We start from the raw sequence: 25,776 nt of genomic DNA on the forward strand, positions 1-25,776 counted from the left end.
GTTCTACATTATTGCTCTAAGAACTGCAGACTGATTGCATCATACTAGTCTGGTTCAGTATCATACTAGATGATGTACTTGCCAATTACACCATTAGATGACATGAAAATAGCTTCAGTTTTGTACACAAGGCTGTAAATGGGGTTGCTTGGTCTGTCTGAGCAGGGCTAATGGTTGACATTTGGTGCAGAAAATTTTGCTGCTTTCTCCTGCGCCTGCAGTGGTCCTGCAGCGTAGCTAAGCAGTTCAGCTGCCTAATGAACAGAATGTTGATCACTGGCAATCCCTTGAGAGCAATTCCATGAGCCCATACCTGATGGTGCTACCTTTTGTGTGGGTGACTCAAAATGGCAGCTTTCCAGAGAATAGAATGAAAGTAGGAACCACTGTTATACAAATTGGTACTGTTGCAGATCACAAACAATTCAGATCTGATTTTCAGCTTACAGGTACTGTAAGATTCTGCTAAACCCTGCCCTTGCCTTTTGAAGTGCTGAAATAATTTAATATTCTAAGTGTTCACCTGTCATATTCAGCTATTCAGATTCCATTACTATGTAGCTTTATAATGACCTAAACCCCACAGTATATTTTGCAATACTATTGCACAAATTCAAATGTTGTAATTTCATGAGTTTACCCACTATTGTATAGATTAAACACATTTCCCAGGGAAGTAAAATAATTGTTAAAATGCTTGATGCTATAACTGCTGCTAATGATTGAATAGACTGGGCCATTTTGCCCAATATAATTTTAAATGGGTCAGTCCTCTGAACAGATTAATTTGTGTCTCGTCTTTAGAGCATGAAAGTATGTTGAGCCTGTTATTCTTCGGCCGTGGGAAAGAATAACTCGATGTTTGTACAAAAACCAACATACATTGTATTTGTTCAAATGGTCAGTGAAAGTAATGCACTAGATAGATAATATTGACAGAAGCTCATCAATAAAGATAACAAAGTTTGATCTGGGGGTCATTGAGTAACTGGAACTCACTGCAGAATTCATTGCTGCTGAGGCATCTACTCCAAATTGAATATTGGAAGTGGCATGGTTCAGGTGCTCATATTGTGGCAGAATGAAGGGGGTGGAAGATGGTAAGGTGGCTCCAGTGCCTGTAATAGTGACTCTGCTAGCAAGGCGGTCTTGTCTGTCTGATTCTGTGCCAGACTGCACCCAACTGGAAATGGGATTAAGGAGTATTGTAGGGCATGTGCAAAAAGTCCCACGAGTCAAATATCACACGACTGGTGCTGCGTTTTGTATCTGGCAGTACCGCTTGGGTGGTGTGCAATGTTTGCTTTAAGCTGCACGATCGCGCAGCTATCTGGACACCTTGCATTGCTGGCTTTTCAATGAGGAAAACCATGTATTTTGAATAGGCTGCACACCCAAGGAGCATTAGCGTGTAGAATTGATCTTGTAGAGGCAGACTATCACATTGATTAGTTCTTTTTCATTGGGGTGTTAAATATGACCTTTATCTGCATAGGATGCTCTACCTACATTCAGTAACTTCACTTGACTTGAGGCTTTTCCCGTATGGGGGAAAAAAGTTTGTCAGCCCACTTGCAAAGGCATTCTTGCTGGGGGGGTGGGGGGAAGGGAAGGAAAGGAGAGAGATTGCATTTTGTTCTACTGCAGTCGGGAACAGCTGTGCACACAAGCGAACCTATATGTAATATCTAACTTAACTTGTTTTGTTAAAATTTACCTGAAGCCTTTGCGAAGGCACTTAATTTCAGTATAAAACTTCAGAAACTTAACCTGAACTCTCGTTTACAGTACCATGCAGAGACCATCAAGAATGTCCGTGAGGCCACAGAAAGCTTTGCTTCGAACCCCATCGGCTACAGACCAATTGCTATTGCTCTGGACACAAAGGGACCTGAAATCCGCACGGGACTTATCGAGGGAGTAAGTACTTTGTGTAATGCGTCACTGCAACTCAGTGCTATTCTACATGAATTGAAATCTGTATTGGAGATACCACTCCTGCGGTGGGGATGGGGCAGCTCTTTTTGATAACGACTGGATCAACGAATTGAGGTTTATGTGGTACATCAAAGGGAAGCTGCTTGAATTTTCTGTATTGTGGGATTGTCAGGCAATGCAGTGGACAGCACTAAGTATTTGGGCTGAGCTGGTTCACCAGGCTCAGCTTGTATTAAAATTTTGTTGCAATTTTTACATTGAATTGAACTTTTTAGCATTTCCTTCTTATAGTGCACAAAATGCTTAAATCAAAAACTACCTGATGATTAGAAACTCGTGTGCTCATCACAGCCCTCCAGTTTAATATTGCATTCTTACAAAGTGCAGTCATAATCTGTTCTCTATATATACTTCAATGCAGAAGATGTGCATCACTGTTACGTGCAGTATTACAATGGGAGAGCTGATATAGCATGAGTTTCTAGTCACCTCTGGTCTTTGGGTTTATGCACCACAAAATGAAATGCAAAAAAGGCAATTCTTTGTAAAAATCACAACAAAATTTGAATGCATTTATGCTGGTGGCCTGCACAGCATTCCTCTGCTGGGATATTGAGGGGCAGGAAAGAGTTAATTTACAAAAGGCTTCTTGCTGTAAGCGCAGTCCCTTTAAATTTGCTGCGTGCCATCGTCCAACAGCAACAGCTAGCACGGGACCTGATGTGCACCTTAGGGTGAATATTGGCCACAGGTACTCTGAAATGGCAAGATCAATTTGCCATTTGTATCATTTGGTTACTAATTGCCCAGTTTCTTTTCAAATTACAAATTGCTAACATTTGCACTTTAACCAAGAAAATAAAGGAGAGTTTCAAATTAAAAACCAATGTGTATAAGGTGGCCAAGGTTAGTGGGAAATTGGCAGATTGGGAAAATTTTAAACGACAGCAAAGAATGACTAAAAGCAATAAAGGAAGGAAAGATAGATTATGAAAGTAAACTTGCGCAAAACATAAAAACAGATAGTAAAAGCTTTTACTGATATATAAAACGGAAAAGAGTGACTAAAGTAAATGTTCATCCCTTGGATGATAAGGAGGATTTAATAATGTGAAATGTGGAAATGGCTGAGACCTAAACCAATTATTTTGCTTCAGTCTTCACAATGGAAGACACAAAAACCATGCCAAAAATTGCTGGTCGTGGGAATGGAGGACCTTGAGATAATCACTATCACCTGGGGGGGGAGTAGTGCTGGGCAGGCTAATGGGTCTCAAGGTAGACAAGTCCCCTGGTCCTGATGAAATGCATCCTAGGATATTAAGAGATGGTGGAAGTTATAGCAGATGCATTCGTTATAATCTACCAAAATTCTCTGGACTCTGGGGAGGTACCAGCTAATGTAACGCCTCTGTTTATTATTAAAAAAAGGCAGGTAACTTTCGGCCGGTTAGTTTAACATCTGCTGTGGGGAAAATGCTTGAAGCTATGATGAAAGAAGAAATAGCGGGACATCTGGATAGGAATAGTGCAATCAAACAGACGCAACATGGGTTCATGAAGGGGAAATCATGTTTAACTAACTTACTGGAATTCTTTGAGGATATAACGAGCATGGTGGATAGAGGTGTACTGATGGACGTGGTGTATTTAGATTTCCAAAAGGCATTTGATAAGGTGCCACACAAGGTTACTGCAGAAGATAAAGGTACGCGGAGTTAGGAATGTATTGGCATGGATAGAGAATTGGCTGGCGAACAGAAAGCAGAGAGTCGGGATAAATGGGTCCTTTTCGGGTTGGAAATCGGTGGTTAGTGGTGTGCCGTTGGGACCACAACTGTTTACAATATACATAGATGACCTGGAAGAGTGGACAGAGTGTAACAAAATTTGCAGATGACAAAGATTAGTGGGAAAGCGGGTTGTGTAGAGGACACAGGTTGCAAAGAGATTTAGATAGGTTAAGCGAATGGGCTAAGGTTTGGCAGATGGAATACAATGTTGGAAAATGTGAGGTCATCCACCTGGGGGGGGGGGGGAACAGTAAAAGGGAATATTATTTGAATGGAGAAATTACAACATGCTGCGGTGCAGAGGGACCGGTGGGTCCTTGTGCATGAAACTCTTTTTGTGCATGAATCCCCAAAAGTTAGTTTGCAGGTGCAGCAGGTAATCAGGAAGGCAAATGAAATGTTGGCATTCATTGCGAGAGGGATGGAGTACAAAAGCAGGGAGATCCTGCTGCAACTGTACAGGGTATTGGTGAGGCCACACCTGGAGTACTGCGTGCAGTTTTGGTCACCTTGCTTAAGGAAGAATATACTAGCTTTGGAGGGGGTTCAGACGATTCACTCGGCTGATTCTGGAGATGAGGGGGTTACCTTATGATAGATTGAGTAGACTGGGTCTTTGCTTGTTGGAATTCAGAAGGATGAGGGGTGATCTTATAGAAACATTTAAAATAATGAAAGGGATAGACAAGATAGAGGCAGAGAGGTTGTTTCCACTGGTTGGGGAGACTAGAACTAGGGGGCACAGCCTCAAAATACAGGGGAACCAATTTAAAACCGAGTTGAGAAGGAATTTCTTCCAGTGGGTTGTGAATCTGTGGCATTCTCTGCCCAAGGAAGCAGTTGAGGCTAGCTCATTGAATGTATTCAAGTCACATAGATTGTTAACCAATAAGGGAATTGAGGGTTATGGGGAGCGGGAGGGTAAGTGGAGCTGAGTCCACGGCCAGATCAGCCATGATCTTGTTGAATGGCGGAGCAGGCTCGAGGGGCTAGATGGCCTACTCCTGTTTCTAATTCTTATGAAGTATTGTAATTCTCAGCTTTGCTCATTGGTGGGTGATTTTTTTAAAACTTGTGACTAAGTCATAGGCTGCACAATTGCATATCTTTATCAAAGTTGTAACTAGCCCATTTTGTATCACACACTTTGCATTGTTGATTTGAGTATAACATGTTAGTTCCAGTCTTAATCAATTCTTTGCTACTGTCATTCTCATCCTTGTTTACCAATCCCTCCATGGCCTCGCCCCTCCCTATCTCTCATCTATTCCAGCCTCAACCCCACAAGATGTCTGCGCTCCTCAAATTCTGCTCTCTTGAGCATCCCTAATTATAATCACTCGACCATCGGTAGTCGTGCCTTAAGCTGCTTGGGGCCCTAACCTCTGGAACTCCCTGCCTAAACCTCTTTGCCTCTACCTCTTTCCTTTTAAAGATGCTCCTTAAAACCTACCTCTAACCAAGCTTTTTGTCATCTGCCATAATTTGTGGCTCGGTGTCAAATGTATGTTGTCTTATAACATTGCTGTGAAGCGCCTTGGGGCAGTTTAATATGTTGAAGTGCTGTATAAATAAAAGTTGTTGTTTTTGCCGAGGCAACATTTATGTCATGTCTTCTAGTTCAAGGTATAAACATGACTCCACAACTATTTACTAAAGCCAATTTCTTTTCTGCAGAGTGGCACTGCTGAAGTTGAACTGAAGAAAGGAGCTAAACTTAAAATTACACTGGATGATGCCTATAAGGAGAAATGTGATGAACATGTGCTGTGGTTAGACTACAAGAATCTGCCAAAGGTGGTTGAAATCGGTAGTAAAATCTATGTGGATGATGGCTTAATTGCTCTCCGTGTGCTGGCCAAAGGTAAGAGCAAAATTGATCTGCACTTTTCTAGACAGCCTAGTAGTTTCTGTCAAACTCATTTTCTCCACCCAAACCTTTCCTGCAGTTTTTCAATTTTCTCTGGCACTGCCAAGACTCTGTCACTCCAAACCCTTCATTTTTCCTTCAAAACAGGATTCAAGTTCTTGTCCTAGTTTGCCATGGTGTCATCAGTAAAGATGTCAAGTGTCTGATGTTTAAGCACTTACAAAACCATGCCCATTTCCCCTCCTGGGCCAGGTGCTGATCAGAAATATCATTGTTCCAGTTCAGTATCCTGCAAACGGCAACTTGTATTTATATAGCACCTTTTTTTAAAGTAGTAAAACGTCAAGGTGTTCCACAAGTATTGACACAAAACTTGGCACCAAACCACAAGAAATTGGGGCAGGTGACCAAAAGTTTGCTCAGTTAGGTTTTAAGGAGTGTCTTGAAGGAGGATAGAGGGGTGGAGAGATTTAGGGCCTGGGCAGCTGAAGGCACAGCCACCAATGGTTGAGTGATTATAATCAGGGATGCTCAAGTGGGCAGAATTAGGAGTACAGACATCTTGGGTGGGGGGGGGTGTGGTTATGGGGCTGGAGGAGATTAGAGATAGGGAGGGGGTGAGGCCATGGAGGGATTTGAAAACAAGGATGAGAATTTTAAAATCAAGGTGTTGCTTAACCAGGAGCCAATGTTGTCGTCATAGGCAGGAGCCAATGTAGGTCAGTGAGCACAGAGGTGATGGGTGAGTGGGACTTGGTGCGAGTTAGGAAAGTTAAAACACAAGCAAGTGAGTCAGTAAGATGTTTGTTAGCTTGGTGGTTAGAACTGTAGCAAAATCTTGGATTGTACACAGGTTCTTTTCAAAAGTATCCAACTGCACTGAGGTGACTCTTGGAACATAGGAAATAGGAGTAGGCCATTTGGCCCCTCGAGCCTACTTTGCCATTCAATAAGATCATATGATCTGTAGTTACTTTCCCATTTTGAATGTCCAATTAAGTCTACTTGCTTTATAGACTTGTCTTTTGCTGTGTGCAGTCTGTGACCACATGCGACCCTGTTCATGTCATTACAGGTGCAGATTTTTGTGACACCGAGATTGAGAATGGAGGATCCCTGGGCAGCAAGAAGGGTGTAAACCTGCCCGGAGCAGCAGTCGACCTTCCTGCCCTCTCCGAGAAAGATCTCGCTGACTTGAAATTTGGTGTAGAGCAAAATGTCGACATGGTGTTTGCTTCTTTCATACGCAAGGCTGCTGATGTTCATGCTGTGCGGGCTGCGCTGGGTGAACAAGGAAAGCGCATCAAAATCATCAGCAAAATTGAGAACCACGAGGGTGTTCGCCGGTGAGTAGTTAATAACTCGCCCGAGACCAGTATCTAATGCTACACATTATACACTGGCATGTTCTTGCTCACTCGCATAACCTGTCTATATTCCCTTTGAAGACTTTCTTACTGTCCCACCTAACTTTATATTGTCAGCAAACTTGGATACATAACACTCTGTCCCCTCATCCAAGTCATTGATATGGATTGTAAATAGCTGAGGTCCAAGCACTGATCCTTTCACTACCTGACTAGTTATAGCCTGTTTATTCCTACTTTCTTCTGTCTGTTAACCAATTCTCAATCCATGCTAATATAGTACCCCCAGTCCCATGAGCCATAGGGGTAGCAGAAGTAAACAAATACAAATCAAGATTACTAAGTTAGTCTGGGTAGTTTTAAAATGTCACGCTTTTGTGATTGTTCCCACTTTTTGACACTTGGTTGGCTCCAACATGTTTTTGTCACAAGATCTGCTTAAACTCCGTGTTCAATGGAACTGTTGCGCAGTGACTTGAATACAGCTATTGGTCAAGTTGGAACAGATCTGACCCATGGAATGATGTAGCTTTTGCAACTACAAATACTAACTTGTGCAGAAACTAATGAAGTGTCTACACTCTGCCTGTACAAGAATAGTGTGCAGCAATTAAATGCCATTCATTACTTTCAACCCTTGTCAAAAGTACTTTGAGATTAAGGTTTGCATAATCCAGTAAAATGAGCATTTGATTTGAACCTTGTTTCAGTCCACTCTGCTTTACAGGCAAAGTTCTGATTTTACTTTGCATCCTGTATTGACCCCACCATAAATAAAAGGCTAACATAAATAACTTATTTTTGTATAATGGGGTATCTTAATGTCCAGGTTCTCTGGACTCTTCTAGTTTAGCTTCTGCTTTAGTACTGAATTAGACTAGCAAGTATAACAGTAAAAGTGGAATAATGAATGACCAATATTAGAAGTATTTCTGTAACTTAAAGAATGAAATATCCTTCCTCTAATGAGCCCAGAATTGATGTTGGACAATTAAGTATAGCTGTATGCTTGGATCTGTATAACAGTGACGATCCCACAAAGGCAATTGTAAATCGTCTTCTAAAATGGATATGTCTCCTTTTCAGATTTGATGAGGTCCTGGAGGCTAGTGATGGCATTATGGTTGCTCGTGGAGACCTGGGTATTGAAATTCCTGGTGAAAAAGTTTTCCTTGCTCAGAAAATGATGATTGGACGTTGCAACAGAGCTGGCAAACCTGTCATCTGTGCTACTCAGGTATGTAGTTACGTTTTTCAAACACTATTTTGGTATACAAAGGAGCCCTTCATAGCCTGAGGTGAGGTTTTTAATCTCCATCCTATAATACTCACTGGGGGCTATGTTTCAATTACACATTTATAATGGAACTTTGCAGTTTTAAAAGTCTAACTGGTTCATGTCTGATAGGAGTGTCCTAATAACTGAGCAGTGTACTGGAGCTGACCTCCTTTCACAGCAAGGAAGGCTTGTGATATCCTATAACCAAATGTACATGGAACTTTCTCAGAGGCTTGTGAAGATTAATTGCTGTAGAGTTCATACTTTTTTAAAACAAACTTAATTGAAATTACAGGCATCTACATTTCTTTTCTGAATTGGGAATGCACAAGATTCACGATCATGCGCTAAGTTCAAACTAAACTGAAGTTCGGAAAAAAACTAGTTATGCCTCAAAATGGGGGATTTCAGTGAAGAAATTTAACTTTTCCCCATTTCATTGCCCTGTTAGGATTTAGCACATGTGGTTATGAAGAGTAAAGCTCCCTTGCCTCTTCCAAACCTGGAAGAGTACCCTTTACTGTATCGGTGATTCTTTCACACCAACCGTCCTATTGACACCTGAATACGTGCCAAATGTTGAATGAGCAGCAGTTTTACTCTGGGTCCATTGACTGCCCAAACTCATGGCACTTGGCAGCTTGGTCGTCTTTGATGGCTGTGTTCATTCTGTCTGGGTTGAGTTTGAATGCAAGTCCCAGGGGTTAAATGCCAGTGCATGGCCCAATTGGTTATCTGGCTTGCATTTGTCTATTCTGCCACAGAAAAGCTGCCCTCCCAATGGAAATGCTTGCGCTACTCAATAACTGCTCCAGCTCCTTTCGGTATAAATATGTACGACATAAGCTGGTCTTGTGAAGTAATTTTGTATTTTATTTTCCAAGTTCCAGATTTCTTGATGGTTTTCCACATTAGATCTTGACCATAATTTGGAATAGAGCTGTCCTTCAGCAAAGCTGCTGGAGCTTTCTCTCCCTAGAATGTTGAACAGTTATCTGTTAACGATTAAGTGCACTGTGCTAATGTAAAGTGAGAGTAATGATTTCAGACCTTTTAGCAATTGTGTTGAGGTGGACTCAGAAGATTGAAGTGCTTGCTTCTAAACTTCATGGAATGCATCTTGCAACATGTTTTTTTTTTTCCCCCCCTCCTACTTTCAGATGTTGGAGAGTATGATCAAGAAACCCAGACCCACCCGAGCTGAGGGCAGTGATGTAGCTAATGCTGTGCTAGATGGTGCAGACTGTATTATGCTGTCTGGGGAGACTGCAAAAGGAGACTACCCCCTCGAGGCTGTGAAAATGCAGCACCTGGTACGTAAACAACATTAACCTTATGATTTGACCACTCTTTTGGAAACCATTAATAGTTGCAAAAGTCAAGGTGGGAGGAATTTGATCCGGGAACTAATGATTGTAAAAGTAATATGTTAAGACTCCTACTTTCAGGTTCCTGTAAGGAAGATGGGGAAACCATTTTGGGGAAAGTTCAAAGATCGTGTAATGGGAGGATATCCTTAATGTTACCTTTGCAGTTCCAGTCCTTTTCCAATCTGCAGATTCCTGGGCTGTTCAACTATTGCATTAAATGTTAAAATGAATAAAATAGTTGCTTCTGGTGCTTTGCTTTCTGCCTTGGGGATACTTGATATTTGGTTGGTTTATCGTGGCCACCATATAGCAAGTTGACAGATTTTTATCTGATTGCAATAGTTATTTCATCTTCTTGCCAGATCAATGTAATTGGCTTTATAGGAAAAAGTCATGCTGAATCTGCCATGCTTGCAGTGGGAAATGGAGAGCTTGGCTAGTTTGGCTTGCTAAAACAAAGGAGTAGCTTAAGCCACACTGTTTAACAAGATTTGAGTATTGGATTCTGAGTCGTGAAATCGTTGTACGCGTCTGGACACTTGCGTTTGACTGCTGCAGGACACAAATACATGAAAATGGCTGACTGGAGACGACTCAGCCGGTCCATCAAGCCTGGTAGTCATTATCGTGATGCAGCTTATTCACAGACATGACTGCTGGCCCCCCCAGCCAGCTGCACCATCTTTTGGGAGCGGCAAAAGAATTCAACGCTAATTTTGGGGGCGGGGGAGGGAAGACTGGGGAGGCCATACTTAACTGGGAGGCCCATTTTATTTTCATTTGTTCTGGGATATGGGCATTGCTGGAAAGTCCAGCATTAATGGCCCATCCCTAATTGCCCTTGAGAAGGTGGTGGTGAGCTTCTGTGCACGCAGTTAAGATTCCCCCACATTGCTGTGGGCCTAATCTCTCAGGCCAGACTGGGTAAGGACGGCAGATTTCCTTCCCTAAACTTGCATCAGTGAACCAGATGGGTTTTTAACGACCATCCGATAGTTTCATGGTCACCATTAATAATACTGTTTTATTTTTTAAATTCCAGATTTACTAATTAACTGAATTTAAATTTCCCAGCTGCCGTGGTGGGATTTGAACTCGTGTCCCTGGATCATTAATCCAGGCCACTGCACATAACCACTGTGCTACTGTACCCCCCACCTACCTCTTAAATCCAGCACTGTCAGTCTCCGTTTGGAACCTGTCTAGCTCTGAGCAGCGACCTATCCGATAGGTTGATTAATCTGAAATAATTAACACGACATCTAACCTAGTTTTTAGCTTGCATAACTTGTATTCATGTCCTGGTCCTTCCTAACCTATCTAACTCATAGACTATTCATTGGGATCAAATCTAATCATTTCATTATCTTAAAGACCTCAATCAAGTCCTTGGTCTATTTTTTTTAAAAAAGAGTAAAAAGCCCCAGTTCTTTCAGTCTATTGTGCCAATTCAGAGCTTTTAAACTAGGTATCAATCTAGTGGCAACCCTCTAATCCTTTGTCACTCAATGAGAGGTAGCCAACACTGGACACTATCTAGTTGAGGCATGTTCTAAGGTCTTGTACAGCAGTAGTGTATTTGATACTTCCTTACATTATGTGCTTGTAGTCTCTTTGCTTTTGCAGTAGCCTTGAGGCACTGGGTACAAACCGTCAGATTTCCTGTACTAAGACACCTAGGACTCTTGCAGTGGGCTTAAGTTTGCAATCCTGTATGAAATGCATATGCTTGGTATTGGCCCTGACCACATGTGTAACAGTACATTTATCTATGACAAATGACATGCCAGATGTGGATCTCCATCTCATCTAAGATCCTAACACCCCCACAAATCTCTTGCATCACCTGTGGAATTTCTTCCCTCTTTACCGCCCCCCCCCCCATACCCTGATTCAGATCATTGAAGAGCATCCAATGCTGATTCCTGCAAGACTTGCAGTAACTGGTCCCCATGTAGAACCATTGCTATTAATAAAACCTGCCTATGAGAATGCAACCAATTCATCAGACACAAAATACATTGTCTAATCTAATGGGGCTTTATTTTAAGTAGCCTATTGTGTGGTACATTTGAGGGAAACCTTCAACTGGACTATCTACATACTGCCTCAAAATTCAAATGGGTTGATGAAATATGGCCATCTTTTCCAAAAGCCATGTTGAGATTTTCTGTATTTCTATCAAGGTTATGGGATCTGCTGGGAAGGAGGTAAAGGATCTGCAGTATTGATCTAATTCCATTGGTTCAAAGCCTGATAAAACATGTCCAAATGAGTACAGTAGCATAGTGGTGGTTACTGGGTCAGTAATCCAGAGGCCTGGACTAATCTGGTGATGTGAGTGCAAATCCCACCACGGCAGCTGGCGAATTTACATTGTTTAAATCAATCTGAAATAAAAGGCTAGTATCCTATAACTACCCCATCTGCTTCACTAATGTCCTTGAGGGAATGAAATCTGCTGCTCTTGCCTGGTCTGGCCTGTGACTCCAGACCCACAGCAAGGTGGTTGACTCTTAACTGCCCTCTGAAATGGCCTAGCGAGACTTGGCTTGTTCAACGGCAATAAATGCCACTGTGACGCCCACAATCCTGCCAATGGATGTAAAAAAAAATAAATTGTGATGCTCACAATATTGTAATGCTCAAGTGATCTCATGGAAGTCTTTACTCTAGCTGTAGCATTCACCCAACCGCATTCCCTAAGATTGGTGCTTGCAAGGATTAACTGAAAACGATGCGCACTGCGCCTTTCTTGCTGTAACAAGAAATATCCCTATGATCACCAAGTCTGACTAAACATGTTCTGTTCACAAAAATTTCTCATTCTTTCTGCAAAAATTGAAGCTGCTAAGTTTAGTGTAGAAGACTCCAAAATCAACATGGATTTTAGGTCTTGATTTTATTGTCATGTAAACTTTAGATTTGGCATGGCACAGACTGAGTTTGAAGTGTTTCTGTCGCACTCAGTAGCCGAATCTAATACTCCAATCTCTGCTGCAAACGGATGAAGCAAACAGAAATGAGCACGTCTTGTACATGAGGAGATTTTAGCCACCAACTTGTGCAAAAAGATCTGCTTGACACTCAGCACTTGCAACCTTATTCAATTTGCACTGCATAATCAAATACTTGAAATTGACAAGTATGCTACATAGGTGGCTTTGTATGCAGATTTAACTCATCTCAGGATTTTGTTGCATGATGTCTAGTTGGTTATTGCATCTATAAATGTGGAGGCACAGCAGCCCATGTCCTGCCAAGACTGCAATAGCTTTACCCAAACTGCTGCAATACTGTTGAGCAGAAGGAGGGATTTTTTTAGGAATGGGATTTTTAGCTGTTATTTCAGCCCTCTCACTGATCTTTTGTATTGCAAGTACTTAATTTTGCCCAGTAAAAGGTCAAAACATTGGATGCACACAGCTGCTTTCCAAATGGCATTTACTGTAGCCTAGATCTGCAGTCATCTCATTTTAGACATAGCTCTGAAGATGACCAAGGCAAATTCATCTGAGCCACCTGTTGCCATGATTCCTTCTGTCGCTGGGTGACTGCGGCAGTCTAGCCTGTGGCTCGCTGGGCCTGTTTGATCCTTGTCTCAGCCCACAATTTTTTTTTGTCTCCTCCATCTATCCTGTCCTGCCCCTCCCAGCCGTCAGATATTCATGCTTGGTCATTAGTTTGGGCTTGCCCCAATGGTTCAATGCTCATGCTAATCAAGCAAAGTTGATTTTGGAGAGGGGAGACCAACTAGGCTATGATACACCTCCAGAATTGGGAGAAAGTTGTTAGCTGTCTGCTCCTGGACCATGGGATTTTTGCAAAGATGGTTGAGTGGCCATGTATAATCCCATTTTCTTTAAGGAAAGGGTTTGCTTTTGCTCGGTACCCTCCCACCCCCAAACATGTTTGAAATTGGAAACCACAGAAGTGAAGATATTCTTGTGCAGTAACCACAATCGCTCTAGAAAAGTAATGGGTTGACTGACTTAACTCCCATTGATGCTTATTGGACAGGGTCAAAATTCTCTTGCTGATCCCAGTTTTATCGTAAAAGTTGATGTTTGCCTTGCTAATCCTGCCTTTAGACATGCAGCTGCTCGCTGATGCTTGCTAATGCTGCTGTGAACCGTGCAGATCCAAGAAGCTGACTGAGATCTGCTTTAGGCCATTGAAAAGACAAGTGCTAAATGTCCAGTCTTGTGGTAATTGATTATTCTGCTGAGCTGGCAAAGCTTTTGGAAGGATTTGGAAGATGTATGGGTTACATTGCTTTATCATGGGTTTTGATGCATGAGAAAGTTTGAATTAAATTGGTATTTAACTGTTGTGGTATTAAATTGGTATGTGTGTCAAGCTAATAAAACTAAAGGTAAAATTGGATCATAGTACCATTAATCTCTGGAGAGCTGCCTAAATTCAGAAGTGGTGCAATATTTTTTCCATCTATTGAACATATTCTAAACAGTTGTTCCAAAGAATGCTCGGACCCAGCTGAAGTCAACAAGCTGGATTTGTTTGGTTCTTTCACTCCCATGCTACCTTGATTTCAGTGTGTCCAGTATGCCCTCCATGTTTCACTTCACTGGAGGAGTTACTCGCCTGGAATTTCCTGCATAATTTGAGCCCAGAGAAGGGATGCATGCAGTAGAGATGGGAAACGGATACCTGACCTAAAAGATTGTAGAGATGTAGGTACAGTTGATTTATGCACGCAATTGTGTCCAGCTGTCCTCCTTTTGCGATAACTGCTCTCTCTGCCTAATCGCCTCTCCGTTCATAATGGCCCTGTTCCCAAGTTAGTGTGGCTCCTGAGTTTCCTGCTGTTCTTGCTCCGAGGTGCTCAAACGCACAGGCACCCACAGTCACCTGAAGCAGTTACAGCTGCTCCAGGAAGCATTGAAGCCATTTTGTTAATACAAACTGCCATTTTCCAATCTCTTAAAGAAATACAAATGGCTTTTTCTGGTTCTACCCGACTTGCGATTGGGGAAAAGAACCCGAGACTAGCGGCCTGGATCGTGAAGCACTACCAGCGAGACAGCACCCCAGACACACACACTTGCCCTGGAGTTAAAAGTAATGGCATTTAGTGTGAAAGAGCAGATTCATCTTTGCTGCCCAGCCACAAAACAACTCTATGCAAATTATCTAGATATTGCCCACTTCCAGCTGAAGGAGTTTACTGGCAGTTGTATTTCTTGTAGATTGTGTAGGCGTGTAAAATAACTTCAAGGATGTCTTGACATTTTTAGATAAGTTATGCTTTGCATGAAGTCTTGGCACTGAATTACTCAATCCTTAAGACTTAAATGAATTTCTTGAAGGGTTTAAATGTTTTGTACAAGAAACAAAGGGGGCATGGAACTTAAACACATCTATACTGAATATTTTGCTCCAGTGACCTGAAGCGTGCACTTTGGCCTTACTAATTGTCCAGCTGCGATTTGCAGTAGCGAGACACCTAGAAGAGGCTTGACGAAGTGTTAATTCTCCCAACCTGGATCCCAAACTAATTGCACCCTCCACAATTAACTTGGCACAAAGCAAGAATGAATGTAACTGTGATTCATGGGCTGATGCCACTCAGTATACTTGTCCACTGCACTTAAGTTTGCTTACCTACAGAAACTTTTTGTCTGGAAATTATTCCCCATTATATGGGTATAATATTTCCATTTGTGTTACCACACTCTGCTGGTGTGGAAGCAAACTTTCCATATATTTTTGGGAAGTTTTTCAACCTAATTCCACATCAATATGGTGTTGGAATTAGGACTGAGAAAGCTGGTTTAAAACCTTATGCACGTGATCCGAGATCTTCAGTTTATAAATCTCTTGGCGCAAGGGGACAATTCAACTCCAAACGGAGGAAGAAGAATTGATGGGATATTTCAACTGCGCTTCCCTGGAAGATCTTGTGGTATTCTTTTTTCTAATTTCTCTTTTCTCTTAACCCACCCACTCATTCATCTCAAATCTTTATCAGAGAATCCATCCAATTCCAATAACTCAGTAGACCAACATAAAGCACTCAATCAACTAACGGTGCCAGGTGCTATTGCATTTTGCCTTAAGTTCTGACTTCAATTTAATGCTAAATTTGCATGTATTTAGCCTTTAATCTTCTGATCTGAATGAAGCACTGGCATGTTTAGGTGGCAGTTGTGCAACTTGTATGTAATGGCTAGAGAACATAGCTTAAAATGAAACTCTGCACAACTTGGATCTCTACTGATTGATCACCATTGGCAATTAAAATTCTGCATTGGTTTCAAATGCCTGATACAGATTCTTTGCAGCTTTAGTGAGGGCAAACAACACCCATCTAATGTAATAGTGTATAGCATTTGTTTATTCCAGCTGCTGAAGCCATCAAAATATAAGTGGGCTTTTATTCTGGTTCTGCTTAAATATTCCTGCTATGACAAACATTGCACAACTACCTATAATACTTTCACTAATATATCGTGTATAGCCCTTGCATCTTTCTCTGTTCCTGTCTTATTTGTGGCCCACAGATAGCTCGTGAGGCAGAGGCTGCAATGTATCATCGACAGATGTATGCGGAGATCTCCCATCTTGCGCCTCCCACGGGTGACACCACCGAGACTGCTGCCATTGGTGCTGTGCAGGCCTCTTTTAAATGCCTCGCTGCTGGTATTATAGTCTTGACCAAATCTGGCAGGTAGAGTAGTAAATGAGGAGTGATGCTGTGCAGAAGGTTTTACAGCTAACCATTTCTCCTTGCAGGCTTCTGGCTTGTTAAAATGGCCTGGCAGCTGGCTAGCCAAATCTTGTGGTTGGGAAATCGCTATTCTAACTGATATTGGGAGGGCGTTACAAAAAGGCTGGACATTTGAAATGCCCCCAAGTGGCCTCATCCAGCTGCCAGGCCAGAAAGGGTTGTCCAGGTCCACGATTGCAACACACCGTCAATTGGGTTGAGCTTGGCTGGAAGGTAAGTGAAGGGTAGCTTGAAACGGCAGGATGTAGGCAGGATGAATGGAGCAGAAGTGGTGCTGACTGATCGGAATGTTCCCTTCCCCGGTGCTGTTTAATGTGGCGCCTGCAGATTGCTCGTGAGGCCGAGGCCGCCATGTACCACAGGCAGCTATTCGAAGAGCTGCGTCGCCTAGCGCCTCTGTCCCGAGACCCATCCGAAGTCGCAGCCATCGGTGCCGTGGAGGCCTCTTTCAAGTGCTGCGCTGCAGCTATGATAGTCCTGACTAAGTCTGGAAGGTAGGAATGATTCTGTTGCTTGTGCCTGAACTGTTGACATTTTGCTTGCCTATTTTTGTCCCGCAGCTGGTTATCGTTGTCCTTGCAGGATACATCGAAGTCCAGACTGCAAACGTCAGTCTGATTTTAAACTAGATGTCTTTGTCCTTCTGCATTAAAATGATGTTGCCAGACCAAATTCTGTACATTTAGTATTGCATTCAGTACTATGTTATAGACAGTTTTGCTGATGTAATTTGAAACTGGTGTACAGCCAGCTAGGAACCTGAATACTGACTTGTAGATTTCTTGCCTGAGCAACTGGACCTAAAATCTAACTTTAGAAGTATTGGCTCTTCAAGTTGCAGCTTCATACTAGACCAGAAGGGCAACCAGTAATTGAGCTCTCTGGTATGAAAAAACATTACTAGTCTCTCGTGAATCACTTTTGGCCATATTACTTGGGGTTTTCCATTTTATCCATTTGCTGTTTGACAAGTTTGCTGCAAAATGAGTATCAATCCAGGGTTCTAGACAACTGTTGGGCTGTTGGCTAATTGTCAAATGGTTTGATTCTAAGCCAGGAATCGACTGAACACTGTCTTGCTCATTGCAACTACTTTGTGCAAACCTTCAATCCATTCATTCGTTGCCAATTTTAGTTACTTAAACCTGTAGAATGCAGGGCACGGAAGGCTTATACTTTTCAACCTGCTTTCAAGTGCACTTTGAAGTTAAGTCTTGGTGTATTTGGGGATTTTTAAGGCGGCACAATAGAGGTTACACTGCCAGCCCAGTACTTGGCAGGAAATGGGGAGCACAGGTTCTAAATATCAATGCAGAAAATTAGTTAGAAATCTGTCGAGCCCAAGAGCATAAATGGGAGTCAGCCCTTCGAACCTGCCCGCTGTAATTAGCACCGAACGCATCATGAAAGGAGAAAAGATGTATTCATTTGGTCTTGACAGATTACTGACCAATGTTCTCTATGCTGTTTGCCTGCACAGGATCGGCTTTATCACCATTCAGTTGCATGCACGAAGCTGTAGGCCGCATAATCCCTTAAAAGGGACTGCTCGCCCCCCCTCCCCCCCCCCCCCAAAATTAAGGGGAACATTGCTGCTGACTCTTGCTCTTTCATGCAAAATCAGCTTTACAATTCCAGATTCTAGGTGTTCTGCATACTGAAATGAAGGATCCAGTTTCCCCCTCTTCTGTAAAGGCAAAAGGAAGTGGGCATTTCTGGTTCATGTTAACATTGGATTTTGCTGTGGATTCTGTTGACTAGCCTGATGGCACTTGCTGTCCAGGTTCTTGCAGCTCCAATGCCTCAAGGACATTCTTTTGAGCAAGTACCTGTAGCACTCAGCAGAAGTTGGTGCCTTCAGGAGAGTTGGGTGAAAATGAATATTGGCCCTTGGACCTGCAGGCACAGAGCAGTGAAATGTTTACTACACAATTTCTAATTTCTAATCAAATTGCATTTCATTACTTTTTAGTTTGAGGCTGTATGTAAGACAGTGCGGTAGACTGTATCATGAAGTGGAACTGGTTTGAAAATCTCCCTCTACCCAGTTACTGTTGAGTACTAACATTGCTATTTCTGGTTAGGTCAGCACACCTGGTATCCAGATACCGCCCACGAGCTCCCATCATTGCTGTAACCCGTGACGTTCAGACTGCACGTCAGGCCCACCTTTACCGTGGCATTTTCCCAGTCCTCTTCAGACAACCCGCTGATGCAGTGTGGTCTGACGATGTTGACCACCGAGTGAATTTTGCCATGGATGTCGGTAAGTTAAACGTGTCAGCAAACTCATTTGCTTGTGGGGAGAAAGCTTACGTGAACCTTTGGGAATGGATTTCAACTGTGCATTAAAAAATATATAGGATCAGCAGTAGGCCATTGAATGAGATCATGGCTGATCTACCTCAGTTCCACATTCCTGCACTATCCCCATATCCCTTGATTCCCTTAATACCCCAAAATCTATCTGTCTTGAATATGCTCAACAACTGAGCATCCACAGCGGTCTGGGGTAGAGAATTCCAAAGATTCACCACGGAGTGAAGTTTCTCCATCATAGTCTTAAATACCTTATTCTGAGACTGACCCCTGGTTCTAGACTCCTCAGCTAGAGGAAACATCCTCCTTGCATCTACCCTGTTGAGCCCTGTAAGAATTTTGTATGTTTCAATGAGATCACCTCATTCTTTGAAACTTGAATATAGACCAAGTTTACTCAATCTGTCCTTGGGACTATCTTCCCCCCCCCCCCCCCCCCCTCCCCAAAATCCCAGGAATCAGTCTTGTGAATCTCTGTTGCACACTCTCCATGGCAAGTATATCCTCCTTTGGGTAAGGAGACCAAAACTGTATACAATACTCCAGGTGTGGTCTCATTGCAGGAAGATGCCTTTACTCGGATACTCAAAATATCTTGTAATAAAGGCCAACGTAACATTGTCTTTTATTCTACATAATTACTTGAATCGATTTTTAACTTGCAGGCAAGACTCGTGGTTTCTTCAAGAGCTGTGACATGGTGATTGTGCTGACTGGTTGGCGCCCAGGCTCTGGATCCACCAACACCATGCGTGTGCTGCAAGTGCCCTGAGTGTGCGGGGGACCTGTTTCTGATGTCCGCTGCAGTACCCCCCTCCTCCCTTTTAGGCAGCTGCAGCTTTCTGTACTGCAGAGTAGCTGCCTGCTGCTAACCTTCAAGCAGCTCCACTTGAGCAAAGTAAAGAAAAAAATGCAACATTCTTGTTTATAACCTGTTCTGCTCCTGATCACTCTGCTCTGCTGTACTACACCTGGCTGTCTGATGTAAGGCGATTATCTAATGTTTCAGTCAGTGTACTGCGTTGTACTAAGTGCACCATACCTTCACAAACCCTTATTTATATGTTTTGTGGTTGAGACCTATAAAAACGGTTAGTTCCCAATAATGCATTTCTGCATTAATCGGGCAGTGTTTTGGTTAAATGAGTTGTGCATTATTCAGAATCACTAGTTTTAAATCTTACCTAATTTGCAGTGTCTGAGATTAGGCCAGATATTTCACTTGGTACAACATGCTGTTGTGAATATAGGAGTAGAATCACGTTTAATTGTTGCATGTTTGTGGATGACATCAATAAAAGCTAGCTCCCACAAGATACCAGCTGTCTCGTCTCCTTTTCAAGCCTAATCAAACACCAGCTTTAGACTGGCATGTCTTACTACTTGGATTGTTGGAATATTCTGACTCCTGTCGACCTTGGACCACGTGAACTAGCAAGCCCTGTGTGCGTTCTGGCTTACAAATAGCATCCTGTAATAGGTCCATGCTGTAAATGTATGCAGTTGAGGGCACTACATGGGCACAGTGTTAATAAGAACATAATAGGAGTAGGCCATTTGGCCTGTCTAGCCTGCTCTGCCATTCAATAAGGTCATGGCTGATCTGATCATGGACTCAGCTCCATTTTCCTGCCCGCTCCCCATAACCCTTTACTCCCTTATCGCTCAAAAATCTTGTCTGTCTCTGCTTTAAATATATTCAATGACCCAGACTCCACAGCTCTCTGGGGTAGAGAATTCCACAGATTTATGACCCTCTGAAGAAATTCCTCCTCCATCTCAATTCTAAATTGATGACCCCTTATTAAACTATGCCCCCACATTCTAGATTCCCCACAAGGGGAAACATCCTCTCTGAATCGACCTTGTCAAGCCTCCTTAGGTTTCAATAAGATCGCCCCTCATTCTTAACTCCAATGAGTATAGGTCAAACCTGCTCAACCTTCAAGTTAACCCCTTCATCTCTGGTATCAACCTTGTGAACCTTCTCTGAACTGCCTCCAATGCAAGTATATGTCTCCTTAAATGAGACCGAAACTCCAGGTGTGGCCTCACCAATACCTTGTGCAGTTGTAGCAGGGCTTCCCTGCTTTTATACTTTAGCACAGAAACAGAAAATAGGTGCAGGAGTAGGCCCTTCGAGCCTGCAGCACCATTCAATATGATCATGCAACTTCAGTACCCCATTCCTGCTTTCTCTCCATACCCCTTGATCCCTTTAGCTGTAAGGGCCACATCCAAGTCCCTTTTGAATATATCTAACAAACTGGCCACAACAAGTTTGTGGTAGAGAATTCCACAGGTTCACAATTCTGAGTGAAGAAGTTTCTCCTCATCTCTGTCCTAAATGGCTTACCCCTTATCATTAGACTGTGACCCTTGGTTCTGGACTTCCCCCAACATTGGGAACATTCTTCCTGCATCTAACCTGTCCAATCCTGTCAATTATGTTTGAGATCCCCTCCTAAATTCCAGTGAAATATAAGCCTTGTCGATCCAGTCTTGTCTGTCCTGCCATCCCAGGAATCAGTCTGGTGAATCTTTGCTGCACTCTCTCAATAGCAAGAATGTCCTTCCTCAGATTAGGATATCAAAACGGTACACAATATTCAAGGTGTGGCCTCACTAAGGCCCTGTACAACTGTGCAGTAAGACCTCCCTACTCTACTCAAATCTTCTCACTATGAAGGCCAACATGACATTTGCTGCCTGCTGTACCTGCATGCAAATTTTTAGTGACTGATGTACAATGACACCCAGGTCTCGTTGCATCTCCCCTTTCCTAATCTGTCAGCATTCTGATAACCTGCCTTCCTATTTTTGCCACCAAAGTGGATAAACCTCACATTTATCTACATTATACTACATCTGCCAAGCATTTGCCCACTCACCTAACATGTCCAAGTCACCCTGCTGCCTCTTGGCATCCTCCTCACAGCTCACTGCCTCCCAGCTTAGTGTCATCGGCAAACTTGGAGCGAGTGCGTTCAATTCCTTCGTCTAAATCATTAACGTATATTGTAAATAGCTGGGGCCCCAGCATTGAACCTTGCGGTATACCACTAGTCACTGCCTACCATTCTGAAAAGGACCTGTTTATTTCTACTCTTTGCTTCCTGTTCGCCAACCAGTTCTCTATCCAACTCAGTACATTACCCCCAATACCATGTGCTTTAATTTTGCACCCTAATCTTTTGTATGGGACCTTGTCAAAAACCTTTTGAAAGTCCAAATACACCACATCCACTCATTCTCCCTTGTCCACTCTACTAGTTACATCCTCAAAAGAAATTCCAGAAGATATGTCATGTATGATTTCCCTTTCATAAATCCATGCTGACTTAGACTGATCCTGTCACTGCTTTCCAAATGCGCTGCTATTACATCTTTAATAATTGATTCCAACATTTTCCCCACTACCGATGTCAGGCTAGCAGTCTATAATTCCGTTTTCTCTTTTTTTAAAAAGTGGGGTTACATTAACTACCCTCCAATCCATAGGAACTGATCCAGAGTCTCTAGAATGTTGCAAAATGGCCACCAATGAATCTACTATTTCTAGGGCCATTTCCTTAAGTACTCTGGGATGTAGACTATCAGGCCCTGGGGATTTATTGGCCTTCAATCGCATCGATTTCCTAACTAAAGGATTTCCTTCAGTTCCTCCCTAGACCCTCAGTACCCTAGTATTTCCAGAAGGTTATTTGTGTCTTCCTGAGGTGAAGACAGAACCAAAATACTTGTTTAATTGGTCTGCCATTTCTTTGTTCCCCGTTATAAATTCACCTGATTCTGACTGCAAGGGACCTACATTTGTCTTCGCTAATCTTTTTCTCTTCACATATCTATAGAAGCTTTTGCAGTTAGTGTTTGTTCCCTGCAAGCTTCCCCTCATACTCAATTTTCCCCTTCCTAATTAAACCCTTTGTTGTCCTCTGAGTTATAAATTTCTCCCAGTCCTCTGCTTTTTCTGGCCAATTTATATGCCTCTTCCTTGGATTTAACACTCCCTAATTTCCCTTGTTAGCCACTGTTGATCCACCTTCCCTCTTTCATTTTTACGCCAGACAGGGATGTACAATTGTTGATGTGCTCATCCATGTGATCTTTAAATGTCTGTCATTGCTTATCCACCATCAACTCTTTGTATAATTCACCAGTCTCTTAGCCACTTCACGTCTCATACCATCGAAGTTACCTTTAAGTTGAGGACCCTAGTCCCTGAATTAACTATCACACACTGTCGTAATGGAGAATTCTACCATATTATGGTCACACTTTCCCAAGGGGCCTTGCACAACAAGATTGCTAATTAATCCTCATTACACCCAGTCTAGGATGGCTAGCTCTTTAGTGACGCATTGGTCTAGAAAACCATCCCTTATACACTCCAGGAAATCCTCCCCCACTGTATTGCTACCAGTTTGGTTAGTCCAGTCTATGTGGATTAAAGTCTCCCATGATAGCTGCTGTACTTTTATTGCATGCATCCCTAATTTCTTGTTTGCCATCCCCAACCTCACTACTACTGTTTGGTGATCTGAACACAACTCCCACTACCGTTTTCTGCCCTTTGGTATTCCGCAGCTCTACCCATACAGATTCCACATCATCCAAGCTAATGTCTTTCCTTACTATTGCACTAATCTCTAACCAGCAACGCTACCCTACCTCCTTTTCCTTTGTCTATCCTTCCTTAATATTGAATACCCCTGGATGTTGAGTTTCCAGCCTTGGTCACTCTGGAGCCATGTCTCTGTAATCCCATTACATCATATCCGTTAACAACTAATTGTGCAGTTAATTCATCCACTGTATTACGAATGCTCCTCGCATCGAGACGCAGCCTTCAGGGTTGTTTTTTTTTTTCCCCACTCTTGTCCTTTTTAGAATTATGTTGTAATGTGGCCCTTTTTGATTTTTGATTTCTCTGCCCTGCACTTTTACTTATATCCTTTCTCCCTTTTGCTTCTGCCCCCATTTTATTTCCCTCTCTCCCTGCATAGATTCCCATCTCCCTGCCAAATTAGTTTAAACCCTCCCCAACAGCACAAGCAAACACACTCTCCCTCTGACATCGGTTCCAGTCCTGCCCAGGTGCAGACCGTCCAGTTTGTACTGGTCAGTCTTTCCCCAGAACCGGTTCCAATGTCCCAGGAATTTGAATCCCTCCCTCTTGCACCATTCCTCAAACCACGTATTCCTCTTAACTCCTGCTATTTCTACTCTGACTAGCACATGGCACTGGTAACAATCCTGAGATTGCTACCTTTTTGAGGTCCTACTTTTTAATTTAACTCCTAGCTCCCTAAATTCAGCTTGTAGGACCTCATCCTGTTTTTTTTTTAAAACCTATATCATTGGTACCTATATGCACCACAACAACTGGCTGTTCACCCTCCCTCCAGAATGCCCTGCAGCCGCTCCGAGACATCCTTGTCCTTTGCACCAGGGAGGCAACATACAATCCTAGAGTCTCGATTGCGGCTGCAGAAATGCCCATCTATACCCCTTACAATAGAATCCCCTACTGCTATAGCTCTCCTACTCTCTTTCCTGCCCTCCTGTGCAGCAGAGCCACCCATGGCGCCATGAACTTGGTTGCTGCTGTTTTGCCCTGATAAGCCATCTCCAACAGTATCCAAAGCAGTATATCTGTTTTGGAGAGATGACCGCAGAGACCTCCTGCACTACCTGATGGTCACCCATCCCCTATCCCCTATCTGCCTTTGTAACCTTTTATTTGCCTTTATCAACTCACTAAACGTGCTATTCACGACATCCTCAGCGTCGCAGATGCTCCAGAGTGAATCCATGCGCAGCTGCAGTGCTGTCATGCGGTCTGACAGATTGCAGCTGGATACACTTCCTGCACATGTCGTTCCAGTGTCCCTGATTTCCCACATGGCACAGGAGAAACATGACCTGGGTCTGGGCTCTCCTGCCATGACTTAACCCTTAAATTAATTTAATTTGGCAACAATGCCAAAGGTTTCTTACTGAAAAGAAAGATAAAATACTCACCAATCCACCAGCCAATCACCTACCCGCTTGGCTGTGATGTCACACTTGGAGATTTTTTTTTACTTTGTTTACTTTCTGCCCTTGCATACCAACTTTTTTTGTTTCATGCACAAGGTCCCCCAGGTCGCTCTGTATTGCAGCAATTTTAGTTGTCCTATTTTATATATTTTTTTAAACAGCTTTTGCCAGTGGGCTGATCTCTTCTTCGTACTTAGTCGGCAAGCTACCAACTGATAACTTCCAGTATCATCTTGGAGATTAAACTCCGATCTCATCATGGGGATCAGAACAGACCTTGAATCTTGTCTAGATATAATACCAGACACACTTGCCTCTGAAAATCTACCTCCAGGCTTAATTGTGACAGTTAATTAGACACACAGCCACATTGTGATCTGAATAGAGCATTGTTTCTCTGCAGCTGTTATTTTATGGGTATATTCTTATACTGGTCCTGTTACTTACTGCAGGCTTAAATTGGTCAGAGGAAGAATTGTAAGCTGAGACACTACCAGATTTTGAAGTGCTTGAGATGACAACTTTCATGGTCTGGTTTCTGAACTGATGGGATATTTGACCGCCACTGCAGTTAAATTGGGTGGTACCATTGCTAACCTTCAGTCAGTGAACTGAAGATTGCATTGGATTGGACCCAGAATGGAGATGATTAATGACTCGGAATCACAGAAAAATTATAACACAGAAGGAGGCCATTTGGTCTATCGTGTCTGTGCCGGTCAAAAAAGAGCTACCCAGCCTAATTCCAGCTTTCCAGCACTTTTGTAGCCCTGTAGGTCACAGCTCTTCAAGTGCACATCCAAGTACTTTTTAAATGTAGTGAGGCTTTCTGCCTCCACCACCCTTCAGGTAGAGTTCCAGACCCCCACCGCCCTCTGTGAAAAATAATTTCCTCATCTCTCCTCTCATCCTTCTACCAACTACTTTAAATCTAAGCCCCCTCTGCTAAGTGAAATAGTTCCTTCCTATCCACTCTGTCTAGGCCCTTGGTAATTTTATGCACCTCAGTTAAATGTCCCCTCAGTCTATCCAATCTTTCCTTTATAG

The 25,776-nt window shown here is 42.7% G+C and overlaps 1 protein-coding gene across 3 annotated transcripts in view; it reads left to right on the forward strand.

The window, feature by feature from the left end:
• Window positions 1–20,003, forward strand: part of pkma (pyruvate kinase M1/2a) — a 38,322-nt gene extending 18,319 nt beyond the window's left edge. For 2 of the 3 annotated variants that reach the window (XM_070865070.1, XM_070865072.1), the window contains exons 4-11: window positions 1,789–1,920; window positions 5,409–5,595; window positions 6,677–6,947; window positions 8,055–8,205; window positions 9,408–9,560; window positions 16,696–16,862; window positions 18,453–18,634; window positions 19,353–20,003. In XM_070865070.1, coding sequence (XP_070721171.1) covers window positions 1,789–1,920; window positions 5,409–5,595; window positions 6,677–6,947; window positions 8,055–8,205; window positions 9,408–9,560; window positions 16,696–16,862; window positions 18,453–18,634; window positions 19,353–19,459 — 1,350 coding nt within the window. In that variant the 3' untranslated portion in view covers window positions 19,460–20,003. Of the gene's footprint in view, window positions 1–1,788; window positions 1,921–5,408; window positions 5,596–6,676; window positions 6,948–8,054; window positions 8,206–9,407; window positions 9,561–16,141; window positions 16,309–16,695; window positions 16,863–18,452; window positions 18,635–19,352 lie in introns of all 3 variants that reach the window. The other variant, XM_070865071.1, reaches the window with a different exon arrangement.
• The last annotated feature ends 5,773 nt before the right edge of the window (window positions 20,004–25,776 follow it).

Source organism: Pristiophorus japonicus, chromosome 21, assembly GCF_044704955.1.
Source record: "Pristiophorus japonicus isolate sPriJap1 chromosome 21, sPriJap1.hap1, whole genome shotgun sequence".
NCBI lineage: Eukaryota > Metazoa > Chordata > Chondrichthyes > Pristiophoridae > Pristiophorus > Pristiophorus japonicus.